The sequence below is a fragment of the Salmo trutta genome, chromosome 16 (genome assembly GCF_901001165.1).
Source record: "Salmo trutta chromosome 16, fSalTru1.1, whole genome shotgun sequence".
NCBI lineage: Eukaryota > Metazoa > Chordata > Actinopteri > Salmoniformes > Salmonidae > Salmo > Salmo trutta.
This window is the reverse complement of record NC_042972.1, coordinates 27648364-27670203: the sequence shown is the minus strand read 5'-3', so window position 1 is coordinate 27670203 and position 21840 is coordinate 27648364. Positions and strand designations below refer to the sequence as shown.

The window sequence follows — 21840 nt, the reverse complement described above, 5'->3', positions numbered from 1 at the left end:
CAAACTGACTCAAAACTCAAAAACTATTTTATATCGAAGGAGTGCCTTTGTGTTGACGGCCTGCACATGCGCAGTTTGGCGCGAGGCGTCCGTTAGACACAGTTACTTGACTTATTGGAAGCATAAGTATTTACAACAATGAATTGAACGTGTAGACCCGATTAAGTGTTTCTGTGCATGAGTTTATCTAGCTTACGTCACCATGACATCGTCTACTACAAGAGTGATCGGGTATTTCTATTGGAGAAGCAGTTTCTGCCAAGCTTCATACTGCACTGTCTTTGGTCCAATGTTCCATCCATTCACCGTTCGTTTCTTTCCTGAATGTGCGTCTCAGTTGTAATATTTTGATCATTGGGCTGTCAGTGATTGGTCGTATATTGAAAATTGGGCGGTTCTCTAGTTAATCCAAGGCGTGGCATAAACAACGCGGGAACTGGTGGGTTCTGTTACTTTTGTTTCGAGTCGAGTGTTACAACCCGCTCAACTGATTCCTTTTATTTATTGTGTGATAATCCTGATGGGCTCCCGCTCCAAGTTGTTCCTGGCGAAACACGTTGGAGGCAACGTTACAAAGTTGCAGATTTATTCACAAAAGTTTAGTTAGTTCGCATGCTAACATTAGCTTGAATTTGAGGCAGCTACTGCTGTTAGTTAACGTTAGCTAGCTAACGTTTTTCTTTGTTTTCAAAAATACAGCGGTTTGTATTAGATGATAGCTCTCTAGCTAGCTAACCAAAACAGAACTTGTGTGACATGGAATCATTTCAGAAAGTAGAAAAGATTGGAGAAGGGACGTACGGAGTGGTGTACAAGGCAAAGAACAAAGTCACTGGAGAGACCGTTGCCCTCAAGAAAATCAGGCTAGACACGTAAGTGGTGTTTGACTGACAGCTAGGTTAGCTGGCTATCGTTAGCCAGCTAATTGTCACCTTGGCAAGTAGCTGGCTCCCCCGTCGCTACCTAGTTGGCTATGTCGCTACCTAGTTACTTGACCTGAATTGATAACCAGTGAGTCTTGAAAGTAGCCCATGTTATGCTAGCTTATAGCTAACTACCTGGATAGCTTAGTTAGCTTTTAAAGCTTTGTACGACAAACAAGTCACTGTCTTAGCAGTAGCTGTTATCATATGGCATTGGTCATATGGACTGTAACGATCTCATAAGTCGATCCAGCTATTTAGAAGTAGAAATCACATCCAGATACAAAGAAAAAAAAGGTATTATTAACTGCACTATGTTATACACATTACACAATGTATGGGCCGCATGCGATGTTCAAATTAATTTGGCTGACTTGTGAGGAATGGGATAATAGTGTGATATTATGCCTTCTTAGGGAAACAGAGGGAGTACCAAGCACTGCCATCCGAGAGATATCACTCCTCAAAGAGCTCAGCCACCCAAATATTGTTGAGTATGTACCAGTGAGTTACTTATGTTAAACACCAGCTTTCTCTGTTAAATTGTGCTTAAATTGACATCTCTATGTACTTTCACACTGACAGGCTCCGTGATGTCATCCACACAGAGAACAAACTGTACCTGGTTTTTGAGTTCCTACATCAGGACCTCAAGAAGTTCATGGACTCCTCCTCTGTCTCTGGTATCGCTTTGCCACTTGTCAAGGTATTCAGACTGCACTGCACATGCAATTTGTTTAGACTGACCAAAAAAAACAATAGGCCTTTAAAGGAACAAGTGATGCATTTAGCAGACACTTTTATCCAAAGCAACTTAGTCACGCCTGCATAGCTTTTCCATGTGGGTGGCCCCAGGAATTGAATGCAAAACCCTGACATTGCAAGTGCTATGCTCTAGTTGAGCCATACAGGACCACAGTGCCCCCACTGTGATTTGAGACATGTTTCAATCCCACTTGGGTCTTTGTCAGGTGGGCATATCATCTAACTACTTTGCATTGTTATCAAGGTGGAAAAACCCAGGTGAAAAGTACATGTATGGCAATTGTTTGAATATTTACCAACTAACACAATGTTTCTGTATGTGTAATGTTGTGGTTTTGTTTTTTACCAGGTTGTAGCATAACTCTGTTCTGGATTTTGTATGCCAGTGCTACATACATTTTGTCAGCAGAAATGATAACAATATGGTAACCTATCAGGTTGTGTGACTGTCTGTCTCCCTATGAATCTAATTATGGTGTGTGTGTGCTGTTTGTTTGCAGAGTTACCTGTTCCAGCTGCTACAGGGCCTGGCCTTCTGTCACTCCCACAGGGTTCTCCATCGGGACCTGAAGCCCCAGAACCTGCTCATCAATGCCCAGGGGGAGATCAAGCTTGCTGACTTCGGCCTGGCTAGGGCCTTCGGGGTGCCTGTCCGCACCTACACTCATGAGGTGAGGCATACACCACACTGTATTTTGCTGTGTGGTTTTTAGTTGGTCAATGGCTAGCAATATTAGTGTTTCACTTGTGTTATGATCCTGTGAGCATCTCATGATTTTTGAGCCAATGATAGGGAAACTAACATGTATTAACATTTCTCAGGTGGTAACTCTATGGTACCGAGCTCCAGAAATTCTCTTGGGCTGCAAATACTACTCTACAGCTGTTGACATCTGGAGTTTGGGGTGCATCTTTGCTGAAATGGTACATTTATTGTCTGGCTATAATATTTTACAGCTTTAACATTTTATAAAGCAAGGTCTAACTTCATCTCCAAACGTTCTAATTCGTTCTTCAGATCACTAGGAGGGCCTTGTTTCCAGGTGACTCCGAGATCGATCAGCTGTTCCGAATCTTCCGTACCCTGGGTACTCCGGATGAGGTGGCCTGGCCAGGGGTCACCTCCATGCCCGACTACAAGCCCTCCTTCCCAAAGTGGGCCCGGCAGGAGCTGTCCAAAGTGGTGCCCCCTCTGGATGATGACGGGAGAGAGCTTCTTGGGGTGAGAACTCTAACCACATTGACCACTTTAATGATGTTTTGGTATTGGGCTAGTACCAATAAGGTTAATAAAATGTAATTACTTAATTAGTGCTCAGAGCTTCACACTTTTCTGTCACTGGCCGATTAAACATTTAATAGATCGTACCTTATTATGACATTTTCTTATTCTTCCAGCAAATGCTGGCCTATGACCCAAACAAGAGGATATCTGCTAAAAATGCCCTCGTCCATCGGTTCTTCCGTGACGTCACCATGCCAATGCCACACCTACGACTGTGAGACATGCAGACTGACAGGGACAATACATAGCGCAGGGTCTTTCCATGAGACCTCTGAGCATAAGGACTGCCCCAGCTCTTATCCACACCTGAATAGTACAGTCCAGAAGATGGGAGAGATCACAGGGAAATATGGGTGCCATTCCAAAAATCATTCCAGCAGCTAAAACCAGCGTTTTATAAATTAGATGTCCTGTGAGTTTTTTTAAATTTTCTTCTACAGCTATGAGTGCTTGTTATGTAGTGGAGAATGGATTGGAAAACTCCACAATTGTTTCAGCGTTCAATTTGTATTGAATGGGTTGTGTTTAGATTTTATCAAACTTGTTATGGCAATTTTATAAATGTTTAATGATTATACATAAAGATAAACTTGTTCCAATTCTTCTATTGTCTTTTCAATTCATGTAATTTTGTATATTTACAGGTACTATATGTGGTTAACATTCACAATCCTGTGCCAACTTTTGGCTCTGCAATTGAGTTAGGTTAACATTGTGTGACAATATGAAACATATGGTCTGTTATTTTGAAGATTTTTCATCAAGGCTTGACATAGGAAGTTCTATAGTATAGCCACAAACAAACGGAGGGTTAGTTACAAGTAAATTGTCTTTGAACAATCGCAGTAGTGTTGATCCCATGTCTTGAGCTGAAATAAATACAAAAAATCCCAGAAATGTTCCATATGCACAAAAAGCTTATTTCTCAGATTTTTGTGCACAAATGTGTTTATCCCTGTTAGTCAGAATTTCTCCTTTGCCAAAGCCCCTTTGTGGGGAAAAACTAACTCTGAATGGCTGGCTCCCCACTCCCCATGGCTGCAGCCCTGCCCAGCACAGGAGGTTGGTGGCACCTTAATTGGGGAGAATGGGCTTGTGGTAATGACTGGAGCGCAGTCAGTGGAATGGTATCAATTACATCAAACGCGTGGTTTCCAGGTGTTTGATGCCATTCCATTAGCTCCCGTCCGGCCATTATGAGCCGTTTTCCTCTCGGCAGCCCCCAGCCAAGTGAAGTCCATAGATTAGGGCCTAACGAATTTATTTCAATTGACTAATTTCCTTGTATGAACTAACTCAGTAAAATCTTTGAAATTGTTTTATGTTGAGTTTATATTTTGTAGTATATGAATCACCTAGTTGCTGAGGGAATTACATTTTGATTTGTTAAAATCTAGTAAAGTATCGGCAGATGGCAGCACACCTGAACTTTTTCAGCATTTATACCGTTTCACACGAGAGTAGACATGCTGCGTACAGCCAATCATCGGTCGTTTTATTACGCATTTCCGCTCTTACCCGATACAAACAAGATGGCCGACGTTGTTGAAATCCATAAATTGAAGGTAAGAAAACAAAAAACGGAATACAATTCAATGTATACGGAATTATTCATAATCTAACTTTATGTAAAATTGACAAGTGATTGAAAATATGCTTATTTTACGGTTTACAACACTAGCTAATGTTGTTGTGTGGTAGTAATGCAGTGTGATATGCATGCAAATGGAAGCTAGCTAAAAGTTATCGGCTGATGCGCTAACTAGTTTCAGTAGTTAACGAGATATCTTTTGTCAAAATTTACTTTTCGTAGAAGGTTTAGGAGAATTTACGGAACAGGCTATGAGAATTAGATTAAGGTTAGCTAGCTAAAGGGCCTAAAAACAACTTTTTTTAAGTAAAAAAACTGTATCCCATCTAGACATAAGCACATATTAACGTTAGTAGGCTTACGTTACTGTAAAACACAGAACGTCGTCAGTTTAACAGCTATCTGTACGAATTAATTTAGCTAGCAAATTAATACTTTCGCTAGCTAACGTTAGTGTGCAATGTTTGCTCTATAGCCAGCTAGCTTACTTTTATTGAGCTCGTTATTATTGGTTGGATAGCTAGCAGTTATTGACTGCGCCTGTAACACCGTATAAGGCAAGTTATTGTACATTTCACTATCTGTACTGTAGGCCTAGCTTGGTCTGTTGTCAAATTGCTGCATTGAGTTGTGTGCCAATGTAACACAACTCTCTTCGCCCCAACCCGGGCTCGAACCAGGGACCCTTGCACACATCAACAACTGACACCCCACGAAGCATCGTTACCCATCGCGCCACAAAAGCCGCGGCCCTTACAACGCAAGGGGAAACCCTACTTCAAGTCTCAGAGCGAGTGACGTCACCGATTGAAACGCTATTAGCGCGCACCACCGCTAACTAACTAGCCATTTCACATCGGTTACACCAAAACAATTTACTCATGTGGTAGCCATGTGCCTTATTATAGCACTGATTTGGTTCGTTGGTTGTAGTTTACCTTTAAAAAAATATATACATTTAATCAATGTTAATTTGCTACTGTATTATATGCATACCCTCTCCACTAACAAAGTGTTATACATTTGTTGACCCTAACTTCACCTTCAGTTGGCTGAGCTCAAGCAGGAGTGTGCTGTGAGGGGATTGGAGGTGAAAGGAAACAAAGGTGACCTTATTGGACGGTTGCAGGCATACCTTGAGGAGCATGGTATGGTGAACTTTACTTTCTTGCATTAACACTCACTCATTTCTTAATAGTGCTGAGTGTACAATTTAAATGTGTATGTTTTTTTTGCCTTGTGCGAATGCATAATGTTTCCCAGCCCTGTGAATGTTGACATGGAGGGTTCACTTCAGTTCCATCTATTACACTATTAGCAGCATGCATTGTCATGTTTAGGTGTCTGTCTCTGGTTTCTTGTTTTTGCTTAATAACAAATGTTCCCTCAGATCTACTTATTCTCTTGTTTTGTTTCTGAACTCACCTTAATGAAAAAAACGACTGCAATATAAGCCTTACTCTTTTTTTGGATGGTATCATGAATTGTCTTGATTTTTTACAATAACTGAATCTTAGTTTGATAGATGTGCATTTGAAAAATATTCAGACCCCTTGACTTTCCACATGTTGTTAAATTGCAGCCTTATTCTAAAATGGATGAAATAGTTTTTTCCTCAATATACACACAATACCCTATAATGACAAGGCAAAAACAGGTTTAGAATTTAACAAATGTATTACAAATAAAAAACAGAAATGACATTTTAAATAAGTATTTAAATCTTTAGTCAGTACTTTGTTGAAGCACCTTTGGCAGCGATTACAGCCTTGGGTTTTCTTGGGTATGACGCAAGCTTGGCACACCAGTATTTGGGGAGTTTCTCCCATTCTTCTCTGCAGATCCTCTCAAGCTCTGTCAGGTTGGATGGGGAGTGTTGCAGCACAGATATTTGGAGCTATCTCCAGAGATGTTCCATCAAGCTCTGGTTCAGCCACTCAAGGACATTCAGAGACTTGTTCCGAAGCCACTCCTGTGTTGTCTTGGCTGTGTGCTTAGAGTTGTTGTCCCGTTGGAAGGTGAACCTTCGCCTCAGTCTGAGGTCCTGAGCAGGTTATCAAGGATCTCTCTGTACTTTGCTCTGTTAATCCTTTCACCTCAATCTTCACTAGTCTCCCAGTCCCTGCTGCTGAAAAACATCCCCACAGCATAATGCTGCCACCACCATGCTTCACCGTAGGGATGGTGCCAGGTTTCCTCCAGACGTGACACTTGGCATTCAGGCCAAAGAGTTCAATCTTGGTTTCATCAGACCAGAGAATCTTGTTTCTCATGGTCTGAGAGTCCTTTAGGTGCCTTTTGGCAAACCCCAAGCGTGCTGTCATGTGCCTTTTACTGAGAAGTGGCTTCCGTCTGGCCACTCTACCATAAATGCCTGTTTGGTGGAGTGCTGCAGAGATGGTTGTCCTCGTGGAAGATTCTCCCATCTCCACAGAGGAACTCTGTTAGAGTGATCAGCGGTTTCTGAGTCACCTCCCTGACTTAGGCCCTTCTCCCCTGATTGCTCAATTTGGCCGGGCGGACAATTCCTTCAACCTCATGGCTTGGTTTTTGCTCTGACGTACACTGTCAACTCTGGGACCTTATCTAGAAAGGTGTGTGCCGTTCCAAATCACGCCCAATCAATTGAATTTACCACAGGTGGACTCCAATCAAGTTGTAGAAACGTCTCAAGGATGATCAATGGAAACAGGATGTATCCGAGCTCAATTTCGTGTTTCATAGCAAAGGGTCTGAATACTAATGTAAATAAGTTATTTATGTTTTAGTTTTTTTATACGTTTCAAAAATAGTTTTTGCTTTGTCATTATGGGGTATTGTCTAGATTGATGAATGTTTTGTTTAATCAATGTTTGAATAAGGCTGTGACAATGTGGAAAAATTCAAGTGGTTTAAATACTTTCTGAATGCACTGTATGTAGCATTATTCACTCTGACAGGTGAAGTATGCATTCTCTAATGTAATATGCTCAGATAAACATGATTGTTTTTATAGCCAGCTTGTTGGCTTGACAATGTGAGGAAAATATATATTTAGCATGCTATGTTCCAGAAGATGAGGTGAATGAAGAGGAGGTCTTGGGAGAGTTAGAGGTAGGAATACTTTACTATTACAATATTTCTGAATATTTTTAAATTTGTGGAGGATTTGTGGAGATTACGTGTGTATTTACAGGACGATCCTAAAGAGGAGGAAATCAATGAAAGACCTGCAGAAGAGGCAGCAGAAGAGGCAGCTGTACCTGAAAAGTCAGTACTCTATTTCACTCACACCTACCTACCTATAGAATATTTTATGTCCTAATGGTTATTATGTGATTGAAGTAGGCCTAATCACTGTTATCATGATTCTGATGGTAAATTCAGCAGTTTTTCAACATTACATCATATTTTCTTAATTCAGTGTTAAGATGAAGCTTGATGTCAGCATGTTATTTTTGTTGTCTATGATTGCAATTCCTGATCAATTTCTGTTGTCATATGTACAACACGTCTTTGGGGGACTATTACAATAGACAGGTTTCCAGTGATCCATGTTTGTTTGACAAAAGCATTGTTGCAAAAATTATTGGAAACAGCAGATATAGAAGACATATTCTAAAGAGCATACATTTTTATCAGTTCTACAGGGGTTGATTTTTCTTTTGTTCAACTTTATTGCGACAAATGAAGATGTAACTTTTTCGAATAAATAATCATTGCCGACTAATTTTGAAGGTACGTGGGGCACGTGATGTCATCATGTATTTAAAGCTCCACTCCACATTTAATTCTAAATGGCTACAGCTTGCAAAATAAAATAAATCCACTATAAAAATGTTTCTTTGCAGGACGAGGTTTGTCCAGACTTTCACGAATGCCTGAATTTCTTTAACTTGCTTTTCTGGTTGGCCGACAAGTTTCACCATCCAATTATTTCCGATATAGCCTACAGGAGATACATTTTCACCATGGCACGGACTGTGGCGATACGTTGGCACCGATGATGTACACTATATATAAAAGTATACTATATATAAAAGTATGTGGATACCCCTTCAAATTAGTGGATTTGGCTATTTCAGCCACACCCGTTGCTGACCGGTGTATAAAATCGAGCACACAGCCATGCAATCTCCATAGACAAACATTGGCAGTTGAATGGCCTTACTGAAGAGCTCAGTGACTTTCAAAGTGGCACCGTCATAGGATGCCATCTTTCCAGTAAGTCAGTTTGTCAAATACCTTCCCTGCCAGAACTTCCCCGGTCAACTGTAAGTGCTGTTATTGTGAAGTGGAAACGTCTAGGAGCAACAATGGCTCAGCCGCGAAGTGGTAGGCCACACAAGCTCACAGAATGGGACCGCCAATTGCTGAAGCACGAAGAGTAGTTTGTCCTCGGTTGCAACACTCACTAACGAGTTCCAAACCACCTCTGGAAGCAACGTCAAGCAGAAGAACTGTTCGTCGGGAGCTTCATGAAATGGGTTTCCATGGCCAAGCAGCCACACAAGCCTAAGATCACAATGCCAAGTGTCAGCTGGAGGGATGTAAAGCTCGCCGCCATTGGACTCTGGAGCAGTGGAAATGCGTTCTCTGGAGTGATGAATCACACTTCACCATCTGGCAGTCCGACTGACGAATCTGGGTTTGGCGGATGCCAGGAAAACGCTACCTGCCCCAATGCATAGTGCCCACTGTAAAGTTTGGTGGAGGAGGAATAATGGTCTGGGGTTATTTCATGGTTTGGGCTAGGCCCCTTAGTTCTAGTGAAGGGAAATCTTAAAGCTACAGCATACAATGACATTCTAGATGATTCTGTGCTTCCAACTTTGTGGCAACAGTTTGGGGAAGGCCCTTTCCTGTTTCAGCACGACAATACCCCTGTGCAGAAAGCAAGGTCCATACAGAAATGGTTTGTCGATTGGTGTGGAAGAACTTGACTGGCTTGCACAGAGCCCTGACCTCAACCCCATCAAACACCTTTGGGATGAATTGGAATGCAGACTGCGAGCCAGGCCTAATCGCCCAACATCAGTGCCCGACCTCACTAATGCTTTTGTGGTTGAATGGAAGCAGGTCACTGTCGCAGTAGGAAAATGTTCCAACATCTAGTGGTAAGCCTTCCCAGAAGAGTGGAGGCTGTTATAGCAGCAAAGGGGGTGACCAACTCCATATTAATGCCCATGATTTTGCAATGAGATGTTTGACGAGCAGGTGTCCACATACTTTTGGTCATGTAGTGTAAATAAACCATTGATTGGCACATGAGAATTATTAGAATATGGCAAATATTAGTCAGTTATTACATTCTATCCACCCTGGCTTTCACAGGCTACCTGAGACATGAAACAGATAGGTGGGAGGGCATACAGGCTGTCGCCAATGTATTTATGCGTAATTACCCTAAATGAGTAATGGAAACAGTTCTGCCACTACATTTTTATTCAAACTTTTTTTGGGTGGTGGTGACGTCATTCTGTCCAGCTGTTTTTTTCCAGACAAGTTAGTTAAATGTTAACGCACCCTTGCAGGCAATTGTCACATTTATTTTCTACGCTAACTTTCGAATACTCGACAATCACTGGACAAGTTAATGCAAACATACTGTAGCTACTGGCTGTGGTCCCGTGTGGCTCAGTTGTTAGAGCATGGTGTTTGCAACGCCAGGGTTGTGGGTTCGATTCCTACAGGGGACCAGTACGAAGAAAAAAAAAAGTATGAAATGTATACATTCACTACTGTAAGTCGCTCTGGATAAGAGCGTCTGCTAAATGACTAAAATGTCTGTGCAGTGGTTTATTTTTGACCAGTAGAGGGCAGGCTAGGTTTACAGTTTTTCACTGGATACTGTATTCACTGCCCTAATGGTTTAATTCAACTAATTTTTGTTCTTGCTTTAGGGATGCTGAGAAGAAAGTTGTGAAAATCACTGCCCCAGCAGCTGCAGATGAGGTATGTAGTAACATGATGCACAGAATAACTGGTGTATCAATAGATTTAAAATCTTTGTTTCCCACCATGTTATTCTCATCAGCTCTAGTAATTCACACTCGGTATTGGACACCTTGACAGGATGATTGTGTACCTGCCCTATTGGCACTACATTGATGAAGTGTACTTGTATGAATCTTCAACTTGTATTTGTGTCCATCACAGAAGCTGCAAAAGAGGGCGGAGCGTTTCAACCTGCCTGCCACTGCTAATAGTAAGAAAGAGGCCCGCGCTGCCAGGTGAGCCACTGGACTGAATTCCACATTATAATGGATCATCTGTTGACTTTGGATAAACTAGTGTTGTACGTCTTGCATGTAGACATCAGCAATGTGGCACACTTTTGACCCTTCTCTTGACCTCCTCAAATTGATGAAATATAGTAGTTAACAATCAAGGTTTGGTCATTACACAGTGAACAATGTCAGGTAGTTACGTTAAAAGAATATCGAAGATATTATATGTGGCAATAATCTGCCCCATTGGCAAGTCATATTGGTCTGACTGTTGAAAGCATAGTAAAATGGATGTTGGAAAGATGTAGGTTGTGTGAGTGAATATGAACTGAATTGATCTGATGTTTGTCAGGTTCGGTTTACCAGTTCCAACGCCGGCTTCCATATTGGGTGAGTTGGATTTTTAGCCTTTCATAGGTCCTTCAGCATGACCAGTCCAAAGTGTGTAATTCATCAGATTTGTTTTCTTTGTCTATTAGGTGCACCAGTTGCGAATAGCAAACCAACTGTGAGTATCAAGGGGGGTTATATTCATTTTTTATTTTCCTACTGCAACAGTGACGGCACATAAAATGGCACCTCACATAATCCGCACATTTACAGTAGGCTGCTATAACATTGTCATTGAATAACAGGAGCATGGAATTAGAATACTAGAATGGACATGAACTTTCTTGTGATTGGTCAGCCATCTTGGTCAGGGAGTTGGTCAACTATGGTTTGCCCGTGCTGTGATAAGATATTGTGTTAAATAACATATAACAATTTATCTGCGCTGTATGTTTGTTAGCTATGGAACGCCGTTTGGTCTTTGTGTGTCAAAAAAGATACACGTCAAATAACACTTTGATGCGTCAAAAAAGCTTGTTGACCAATCAAGACCTGAATATGACTGCACGTCACTTAATAATTGCACGTACATACAATTTTTACGTAGTTATTACACAATCACTCGTATTTCATACATCACAGTGGTTCACCAATATGTATGCTTTGATGCTGGTAAAGTTGTCTTGCACCTGCTGCACGAGGCAGATACACATTTCTCCAAGCTCTGGGACAGTGCTGGTTAGAAAAAAAGCTAGCGAGCTGTTGGATGCAAACAATGTTCTCCCCCCAAAACATAGCAAAACTATATAATCTGTTTCAGTAGCTATAGCTAGCTAGCTAGCTAGGTGTCATCTAAAATACCCCTTATTTATAAGCCAGTTTTCGTATTGGTTGATGGTCGGACCTACTAGTCATGCTTACTTATAACGTTAGCTTGGGGGAACAGGGCTAGATAGCTGGCTAGCTTGTTTAGTTCGTTATCTATCTAGCTAACTTGTTATTTTCATGAACTACAGTTTGATTTCAATAGGAAAACAAGTAGCTGCCTAACTAATACTTAGTCACATGGATTCCTAAATCATTGCTTAGAATATTGAAAATGATAGCAGTTTCTGGTCATTGTTTTCAGTCTAGTTGCACTGGTGCTAGCTAGGTACCAATACTGCACACCAAAGTCAATGTAGTAGGAGACAGGCTACCTTCCAGTTTCCAAACTGTCATCAATTTGACAAAATGATTGGTTATTATTCTGTTTTTTGATTAGCTAGGTTGAGTCAGGTGCAGCTGCTTAGGATATGGTTGGCTGGCAGAAGCAGCAGGGTCACCATCCCTTCTCCACTGCCTCTGCGATGGTCACATGTCAGGAATAATGTTAGACAACCTAGCAATTTTTTATCTTGCTCGTTTGATCCTGATCTTATTTCAAATGTTCACACAGACTTTTTCCCCATTCGGTCAAACAAATAATGGCTTATTACCAAAGCGGTATTGTAAACACATCATGGTGTGTGTGTGTGTGTGCTTATTTGCAGACCATTTTATTTTTTACAGCTTTGATAGTACTACTGACAATAGTGGTGGCGCTTGCACATGCAAGGCATAAAACCTGTATAAACTCTATTTATTACACTATATGACAATATTTTAGATTAACAATTATATTACAGAATTTCTGATATATCGCATACCTTTTTAATTTCCTACATAAGAAAAATCTGGATTATGCCTCTACTGCCACTGGTTCCAATTAAACTGGTTTGGATTTCTCCCTGACCAATGTGGCTGCCATTTTCACCCCATTCTGTAACTTTTTGGGGTTATGACATAGCCCCTCTAGTAATTTAATAGGATCTCTATGAACAGGAGTTCATCTGCTGGGTTTATTAGAGGAGAACAAGACTGTATGAAAATGATCAGAACTGTTTTTTGTTGTTATGAATAGAAGTGTGTGTGTGTATGCACACCTGTTTAGTCTTGGTGGAGCTTGTAACCAACCCCTCTCCCCTCCCTCTGTGTTGTTAGATCAGCGTTGAGGTCCTGAAGAAGCGGGCAGAACGCTTTGGCATGAATGTCTCCCCTGTTGCCAAAACGGTGAGCTGACTCATGAATACATGAAACTTGCATAGTAATCCCAATTACACCAGTATACAGGTAGGGTGGCCAACTGTCCCCAATTACACCACTATACAGGTAGGGTGGCCAACTGTCCCCAATTACACCACTATACAGGTAGGGTGGCCAACTGTCCCCAATTACACCACTATACAGGTAGGGTGGCCAACTGCTTAATATAATTACATTTAACCCCAGAAACCCATGGGTATCTGAACCTAATTTATTACGTGTCTTATAGTTAATCCAGTCAGCTGTTTTCCTCACTTATCCTTCACTGCTGACTTAACCATGTTATTTAGGAGAACTCTTTCTGTTCATACAATGGTGTTGGAGAATATTATTAAACCCAAACTGTATCTCCATTTGTTTTCGGGGTTTAGACCTGCAAGCAGTTTATGTATTCATTCTTCCTCTTATTTGTACTTAGTTGAATCAGCTGCTCATTGAGAGTAGTAGTACACTCTCCCCCCCCCCCTCCCCCCAGTATTACTAGGAGAATGTGTGTATTGAGGTTAGTACTGCCCAACCCTCTACTGCACCCCTCACCTTTCCCTCTCCCCTCGCTCTCTTTTGACTTTTTTTTACACAACGGAAACGGCAGTCCACAGGGGGCAGATATATTAGCCCCTGGTTGGGGGTAGATGGCGTTACCAGTATGCAGTGAGTGAGGAGCAGATTCAATTATTGCGGCAGGACCTTTTCACTGGAGTCCTTTGTGTGCAGGCGGAAGTGCCCGGCGCCAAGCTCCTGGGGAGATGTGCAACAATGCCTGTTGTGTAATGTCAGCAAAAGTCTGTGTGTGTCTCTCTCTCTCTCACTCTGTGTGTGTGTGTGTCTCTCTGTGTGTGTGTGTGTGTCTCTCTGTGTGTGTGTGTGTCTCTCTCTGTGTGTGTGTGTGTCTCTCTCTGTGTGTGTCTCTCTCTCTGTGTGTGTGTGTGTCTCTCTCTGTGTGTGTGTGTGTGTGTGTCTCTCTCTGTGTGTGTGTGTGTGTGTGTGTCTCTGTGTGTGTGTGTGTGTGTCTCTCTCTGTGTGTGTGTGTCTCTCTCTCTCTCTCTCTCTCTCTCTCTCTCTCTCTCTCTCTCTCTCTCTCTCTCTCTCTCTCTCTCTCTCTCTCTCTCTCTCTCTCTCTCTCTCTCTCTCTCTCTCTCTCTCTCTCTCTCTCTCTCTCTCTCTCTCTCTTTGTACCTTTGTCTCTCTCTTTCTGTGTCTCTGTCTTTTTCCTTTCTCTCTCGGTGTCTCTCGCTCTCTCTCTCTTTCAAATTCAAGCTGCTTTATTGGCATGAAAAACACTGCCAAAGCAACATTGCCAAAGCAACAATGTATATAATATACATTGTAATAAAATTATAAACAATAACAAATAATATAAAATGGCAGTAAATAATAATACAAAATTAAATACAAAGATAATGACAATAAAATGTAACAGTCAATAGTAGAATGTAATGTAATAAATATGGAAAATGAAACTAACTTATAACTAAATAACGGTCATCTTCACCGTTACATCAGTACTACAACTACTATCATCATTACCACTACTACTACCACCACCATCACTAAACTGCTATCATTACCACTACTATTTGGAATGATAAACAACAATAATAATAATAAGTAAGTTACTGCTTACTATGCAGATGTTATTATTCAGTGTCCCTCAGGCCATGGCAGGCAAATACATATTTGGCTGCAAGAGGAGCCATTGCTCCTTCGCCCATGATTATTTTTAGTTTTTCCTCTGGGTTTAATAAGTTAAAAATTTGGAATAAATGTACCGTAATTTCCGGACTATAAGCCGCAACTTTTTTCCCAGGCTTAGAATGTCGCGGCTTAAACAAGGACGCGGCTAATATATGGATTTTTCCCGCTTTCAAATTTTTCTCTCCAAAAACACACATTCTGTGACGTGCTCAGTTTTTTGGCGGCATGAAGCTTTCATTAGACCAATGAAATTGCCGAACGGGTTAAGGTCAAACAACTTTTTTTGTTTACTGTTTAGATTAAATCGAGCGCTCTCAAACTTCCCATCATTCTGATTACGGTAGTCATTTCGTCACCCTGATTCCTGGGGGTACAACAAAGTATTTGCAGCCACTCGACATCAGTGTAAATCGTGCATTTAAGGCGACGCTCCGTGTTCAGCGGGAGGCTTGGATGACAAGTGGGGAGAAATCCTTCACCAAAACGGGCCGCATGCGAAGAGCAACTTATGGTCAAGTCTGCCAGTGGGTCCTGACAGCGTGGAGCATTGTCAAAAAATCCACTATCATCAACGGGTTTCGAAAGGCTGGACTGCTGCGTGTTGAAGAGGGCTCAGCGGGGGATTTGCCTCCGGATGAAAGTGACGAGAGTGACAATGAAAACGATCCAATATCGGATGATGCAATTCTGAGGCTATTCAACTCCGACACCGAAGGAGATGGTTTCAGTGGTTTCAGTGCACAGGAGGAGGAAGATGGTGACCAATTACTTTCTTGGTAGGCTACTGTTTACTGCTTATTTTTTATTACAAGCCGTGTTTCGTTAAAGCCTATTTATTTTTGTTACAAGCCGTGTTTCGTTAAAGCCTGTGTAAAGTGCATTTGTTTCAATGTACCGGTAGGCACCTGCGGCTTATAGACATGTGCAGCTTATTTATGTTCAAAATATTATTATTTTTTAAAATTCAGTGGGTGCGGCTTATAGTCCGGAAATTACGGTAGTCATTTCTGTGAATAATGAATCTCTTTGTGAGGAATATTTCTCACAGTAAAGGAGAAAGGGCATCTCTGTTTCTACCTCCCCTGTCGTGCAGTGACCAAATACACGCTCCTCTTTGGGTAGCCATGTCTTTTTATGTCTGCTGGTTTCTATTTCCAATCGGTGGTCACTCAGCCTGTACTTGGTAAGGATCTGTCTCTGCTTCGTATCTCTGACAGAGTAGAGATAATCAGCCAATTCATATTCTCTGTTTAGGGTCAGATAGCAATTTAGTCGGCTTTGGGATTTTGTTTCGTTTTTCCAATGTTGTAAATATGAGTCCTTTGATTGGTTCATGATTCTGTTTATTTTAATTCTTTCTTTTGAAGCAGTGCTGGTGTCAGCTTGGTTGGTGAGGTCCAACACCAGCTGACTGAGAGGGCTCGTTTCTGGGCTCAGCTCTTGGGTTTGAAGTGCTTTAAATTGCAGACTTGAATTTAGATGTAGCCAAAATGTTTATGATCTTTTCTGTATTTTCATTATTACTGGAAAGTGGCCCAATTCTGCCCTACATGCATTATCAAATCAAATCATCAAATTTATTTATATAGCCCTTCGTATATCAGCTGAAATCTCAAAGTGCTGTACAGAAACCCAGCCTAAAACCCCAAACAGCAAGCAATGCATGTGAAAGAAGCACGGTGGCTAGGAAAAACTCCCTAGGAAAAACTCCCTAGAAAGGCCAAAAACCTAGGAAGAAACCTAGAGAGGAACCAGGCTATGAGGGGTGGCCAGTCCTCTGGCTGTGCCGGGTGGATATTATAACAGAACATGGTCAAGATGTTAAAATGTTCATAAATGACCAGCATGGTCAAATAATAATAATCATTGTAGTTGTCGAGGGTGCAACAAGCACGTCCGGTGAACAGGTCAGGGTTCCGTAGCCGCAGGCAGAACAGTTGAAACTGGAGCAGCAGCATGGCCAGGTGGACTGGGGACAGCAAGGAGTCATCATGCCAGGTAGTCCCGAGGCATGGTCCTAGGGCTCAGGTCCTCCGAGAGAAAGAGAGAATTAGAGAGAGCATATTTAAATTCACACAGGACACCGGATAAGACAAGAGAATACTCCAGATGTAACAGACTGACCCTAGCCCCCCGGCACATAAACTACTGCAGCATAAATACTGGAGGCTGAGACAGGAGGGATCAGAAGACACTGTGGCCCCATCCGATGATACCCCCGGACAGGGCCAAACAGGCAGGATATAACCCCACCCACTTTGCCAAAGCACAGCCCCCACACCACTAGAGGGATGTCTACAACCACCAACTTACCGTCCGAAGACAAGGCCGAGTATAGCCCACAAAATCTCCGCCATGGCACAACCCAAGGGGGGGGGGCGCCAACCCAGACAGGAAGACCACGTCAGTGACTCAACCCACTCAAGTGACGCACCCCTCCCATGGACGGCATGGAAGAACACCAGTAAGTCAGTGACTCAGCCCCTGTAATAGGGTTAGAGGCAGAGAATCCCAGTGGAAAGAGGGGAACCGGCAAGGCAGAGACAGCAAGGGCGGTTCGTTGCTCAAGCCTTTCCGTTCACCTTCACACTCCTGGGCCAGACTACACTTAATCATAGGACCTACTGAAGAGATAAGTCTTCAGTAAAGACTTAAAGGTTGAGACTGAGTCTGCGTCTCTCACATGGGTAGGCAGACCATTCCATAAAAATGGAGCTCTATAGGAGAAAGCCCTACCTCCAGCCGTTTGCTTAGAAATTCTAGGGACAATTAGGAGGCCTGCGTCTTGTGACCGTAGCGTACGTGTAGGTATGTACGGCAGGACCAAATCGGAAAGATAGGTAGGAGCAAGCCCATGTAATGCTTTGTAGGTTAGCAGTAAAACCTTGAAATCAGCCCTTGCCTTAACAGGAAGCCAGTGTAGGGAGGCTAGCACTGGAGTAATATTATCAAATTTTTTGGTTCTAGTCAGGATTCTAGCAGCCGTATTTAGCACTAACTGAAGTTTGTTTAGTGCTTTATCCGGGTAGCCGGAAAGTAGAGCATTGCAGTAGTCCAGCCTAGAAGTAACAAAAGCATGGATTCATTTTTCTGCGTCATTTTTGGACAGAAAGTTTCTGATTTTTGCAATGTTACGTAGATGGAAAAAAGCTGTCCTTGAAACAGTCTTGATATGTTCTTCAAAAGAGAGATCAGGGTCCAGAGTAACACCGAGGTCCTTCACAGTTTTATTTGAGACGACTGTACAACCATCCAGATTAATTGTCAGATTGAACAGAAGATCTCTTTGTTTCTTGGGACCTAGAACAAGCATCTCTGTTTTGTCCGAGTTTAAAAGTAGAAAGTTTGCAGCCATCCACTTCCTTATGTCTGAAACACAGGCTTCTAGCGAGGGCAATTTTGGAGCTTCACCATGTTTCATTGAAATGTACAGCTGTGTGTCGTCCGCATAGCAGTGAAATTTAACATTATGTTTTCGAATGACATCCCCAAGAGGTAAAATATATAGTGAAAACAATAGTGGTCCTAAAACGGAACCTTGAGGAACACCGAAATTTACAATTGATTTGTCAGAGGACAAACCATTCACAGAGACAAACTGATATCTTTCCGACAGATAAGATCTAAACCAGGCCAGAACTTGTCCATGTAGACCAATTTCGGTTTCCAATCTCTCCAAAATAATGTGGTGATCGATGGTATCAAAAGCGGCACTAAGATCTAGGAGCACGAGGACAGATGCAGAGCCTCGGTCTGACGTCATTAAAAGGTAATTTACCACCTTCACAAGTGCAGTCTCAGTGCTATGATGGGGTCTAAAACCAGACTGAAGCGTTTCGTATACATTGTTTGTCTTCAGGAAGGCAGTGAGTTGCTGTGCAACAGCTTTTTCTAAAATTTTTGAGAGGAATGGAACATTCGATATAGGCCGATAGTTTTTTATAATTTCTGGGTCAAGATTCGGCTTTTTCAAGAGAGGCTTTATTACTGCCACTTTTAGTGAGCTTGGTACACATCCGGTGGATAGAGAGCCGTTTATTATGGTGTATTTCTCTGGACTTGTAGGATTTTCCGACAGAATTCTGCATGTAGTGCTTCAATTGGATGTTTGTCCCACATTTTAAAGTCCAGTTTGAGTGGCCCCCAAACCTCACTTCCGTAAAGAGCTATTGGTAGGATTACACTGTCAAATATTTTGGTCCAAATTCTAATTGGGATGTTGATTTTTAATAATTTCATTTTTATTGCATACAATGCTCTGCGAGCTTTTTCTTTGAGTGCGTTCACTGCCATATTAAAGTTTCCCGATGCAGATATGGTCAGACCAAGGTAGGTGTAATTTTTAGGGGACCTCTGTTGCTGCGGTGATGGGTGTGTGGGTCCCTGCCAAGTGTTGCATCTTTTAGGTCCTTGGCAAAGGTTCTGATACTGTCCTGATCAAGATGTACATTATGGTATAAGTGTTGACATGTCAGAGTGGGGTGGTGAGCTGTTCTGACGTTGAGCAGTGAGGCACAGTCCACAGTGATCTGTTGATTTATATTGTCCAACTGTCCTGGGAAGTCTTTTCTTGGTAGGAGGGTGGACACAACTATATTGGTTGTTGGGAACATAGCCTGTGCCAGTTCTGCCACTCTTCTCACTGCCCCAGATACATTTTCACCTTTGGCATGAAGGTGGTTTGTTCCAGTGTGGATGATGTTGTACACCTGGTGTCTAGGGAATCATCTTTCCTGGACTAAGAACTTCCCATTTGAATCAATAAGGATTGCAGTTGTCGGTCATTGTCTGGCTGGAGCAGACTGGGAGACTGGTATTCTGAAGTGGGCTGGAGCAGACTGGGAGGCTGGTATTCTGACCTGGGCTGGAGCAGACTGGGAGACTGGTATTCTGGGCTGGAGCAGACTGGGAGGCTGGTATTCTGACGTGGGCTGGAGCAGACTGGGAGGCTGGTATTCTGACGTGGGCTGGAGCAGACTGGAAGACTGGTATTCTGACCTGGGCTGGAGCAGACTGGGAGGCTGGTATTCTGACCTGGGCTGGAGCAGACTGGGAGGCTGGTATTCTGACGTGGGCTGGAGCAGACTGGGAGGCTGGTATTCTGACGTGGGCTGGAGCAGACTGGGAGGCTGGTATTCTGACGTGGGCTGGAGCAGACTGGGAGGCTGGTATTCTGACGTGGGCTGGAGCAGACTGGGAGGCTGGTATTCTGACCTGGGCTGGAGCAGACTGGGAGGCTGGTATTCTGACCTGGGCTGGAGCAGACTGGGAGGCTGGTATTCTGACGTGGGCTGGAGCAGACTGGGAGGCTGGTATTCTGACGTGGGCTGGAGCAGACTGGGAGGCTGGTATTCTGACCTGGGCTGGAGCAGACTGGGAGGCTGGTATTCTGACCTGGGCTGGAGCAGACTGGGAGGCTGGTATTCTGACCTGGGCTGGAGCAGACTGGGAGGCTGGTATTCTGACCTGGGCTGGAGCAGACTGGGAGACTGGTATTCTGACCTGGGCTGGAGCAGACTGGGAGGCTGGTATTCTGACCTGGGCTGGAGCAGACTGGGAGGCTGGTGTTCTGACCTGGGCTGGAGCAGACTGGGAGGCTGGTGTTCTGACCTGGGCTGGAGCAGACTGGGAGGCTGGTGTTCTGACCTGGGCTGGAGCAGACTGGGAGGCTGGTATTCTGACCTAGGCTGGAGCAGACAGGGTGGCTGGTTGGCTGGCCTGGGCTGGAGCACACTGTGCTGGAGCAGACTGGGAAGCAGGTAGGCTGACATGGGCTAGAGCAGACTGGGACGCTGGTTGGCTGATCTGGGCTGGAGCAGACTGGTAGGCTGGTGCAGTGTCATCAGGCTGTGTGGTGGAGGCCATGCTGGTCTCAGGTTCTGCTTGTGTTATGCCAAGCTGGTCAACATGTTCTCTAGATGTAGAGGACATAATGACTAGCTGCTGGTTGAGGGGGTCAATGTACCTCTCTCTTTGTTCTAGCTCCTTTCTTGTTGTGCTCAGATGGTCTCTGAGGTCATCATATGTCTGACTCAGTTTGTCCATTCTGCTTTCTAATTTAGCAATAGTTGCTCTGCTCTCCTCCCTGAACTGTTTCATCTCTTTTAGTTTTTGGACAGTGTCCTCCTCTTGAAGCTTGAGTTCTATGACCTCTGCTTCGACTAGAGAGAGGGTGTTGTGGAAACGTTGCATAGCAGGTGTTCTTGGTGTTGTAGGCATGTCCTTGGCTCTGTCTGCTGCACGTGAGGTAGGTAGAGGGACACTGAGGGCTTCTTGCTGGGTCACAGAGACTGTTGGGGCCTGCTTTTCTCCATCTCCCTCCTTGACTTTTTCCCTCAGTTTCTGAGATGATTTCAGCTTCTGCTTTTAGGGTAGCAAACCTATTCTCAAAAGCCCGGAAGCTTGAATCATTGCCTTGTATCAATACAGTTCCATTATTATATAAGTTCACTGTTTGATACGTGTTGCTCTGGTCAGCTTCTTCAAAAATGCTCATCTGACATCCTTGGCTGATGCCTCTCTTTTTTGAGAAAGGGAAATGGTTGCAAATAATCCTTTTCCATATGTGCCCTTGTTTGGTATTAAAAATGGAATTTGCTCTTGTTTTGCAACTGGTAAGATCTGCAAACATGCATTCATGGTTCTGTCCCATCAACAAACCTTTGAAACTTTTCTTAGCTTTCTCTGTTAGGATGTCTGGTGGGTAAACCATTTCCATAGCAATGCTGGTGATGTTGGCTACAATTTTGCAATAGAAGTGTTGTTTCTTGTATTATTGTCTCTTGTGTCTTTAGAGGACTGTATCACTTTGATGTCCTTTTTCTTCTGTCCTTATTTTATCTTCTGTTAACTAGATATTATTTGTTAGCTAGCTTCTTCCAGGAGAGTCCCTAGCAACTGCTTAGCAACTGCTTAGCA

The 21840-nt window shown here is 43.0% G+C and overlaps 2 protein-coding genes across 4 annotated transcripts in view; both read left to right on the top strand.

Annotated features, from left to right (window-relative positions):
* The first annotated feature begins 416 nt into the window (after nt 1-416).
* On the top strand, nt 417-3575 carry cdk2 (cyclin dependent kinase 2). Its single transcript, XM_029693771.1, has 7 exons — nt 417-872; nt 1340-1417; nt 1509-1629; nt 2189-2359; nt 2511-2612; nt 2707-2910; nt 3087-3575. Exons 1-7 carry the CDS (start codon nt 757-759, stop codon nt 3189-3191), a joined length of 897 nt encoding a protein of 298 aa, XP_029549631.1. The 5' UTR covers nt 417-756; the 3' UTR covers nt 3192-3575.
* Nucleotides 3576-4434: 859 nt separating this feature from the next.
* LOC115150458 (SAP domain-containing ribonucleoprotein) overlaps nt 4435-21840 on the top strand; it is a 49298-nt gene continuing 31892 nt past the window's right edge. The window contains exons 1-9 of one of the 3 annotated variants that reach the window (XM_029693774.1): nt 4435-4538; nt 5613-5712; nt 7620-7657; nt 7740-7813; nt 10447-10498; nt 10703-10776; nt 11126-11163; nt 11253-11281; nt 13126-13194. In XM_029693774.1, coding sequence (XP_029549634.1) covers nt 4440-4538; nt 5613-5712; nt 7620-7657; nt 7740-7813; nt 10447-10498; nt 10703-10776; nt 11126-11163; nt 11253-11281; nt 13126-13194 — 573 coding nt within the window. In that variant the 5' untranslated portion in view covers nt 4435-4439. Of the gene's footprint in view, nt 4539-5612; nt 5713-7601; nt 7658-7739; nt 7814-10446; nt 10499-10702; nt 10777-11125; nt 11164-11252; nt 11282-13125; nt 13195-21840 lie in introns of all 3 variants that reach the window. The other 2 variants (XM_029693773.1, XM_029693772.1) reach the window with 2 other exon arrangements.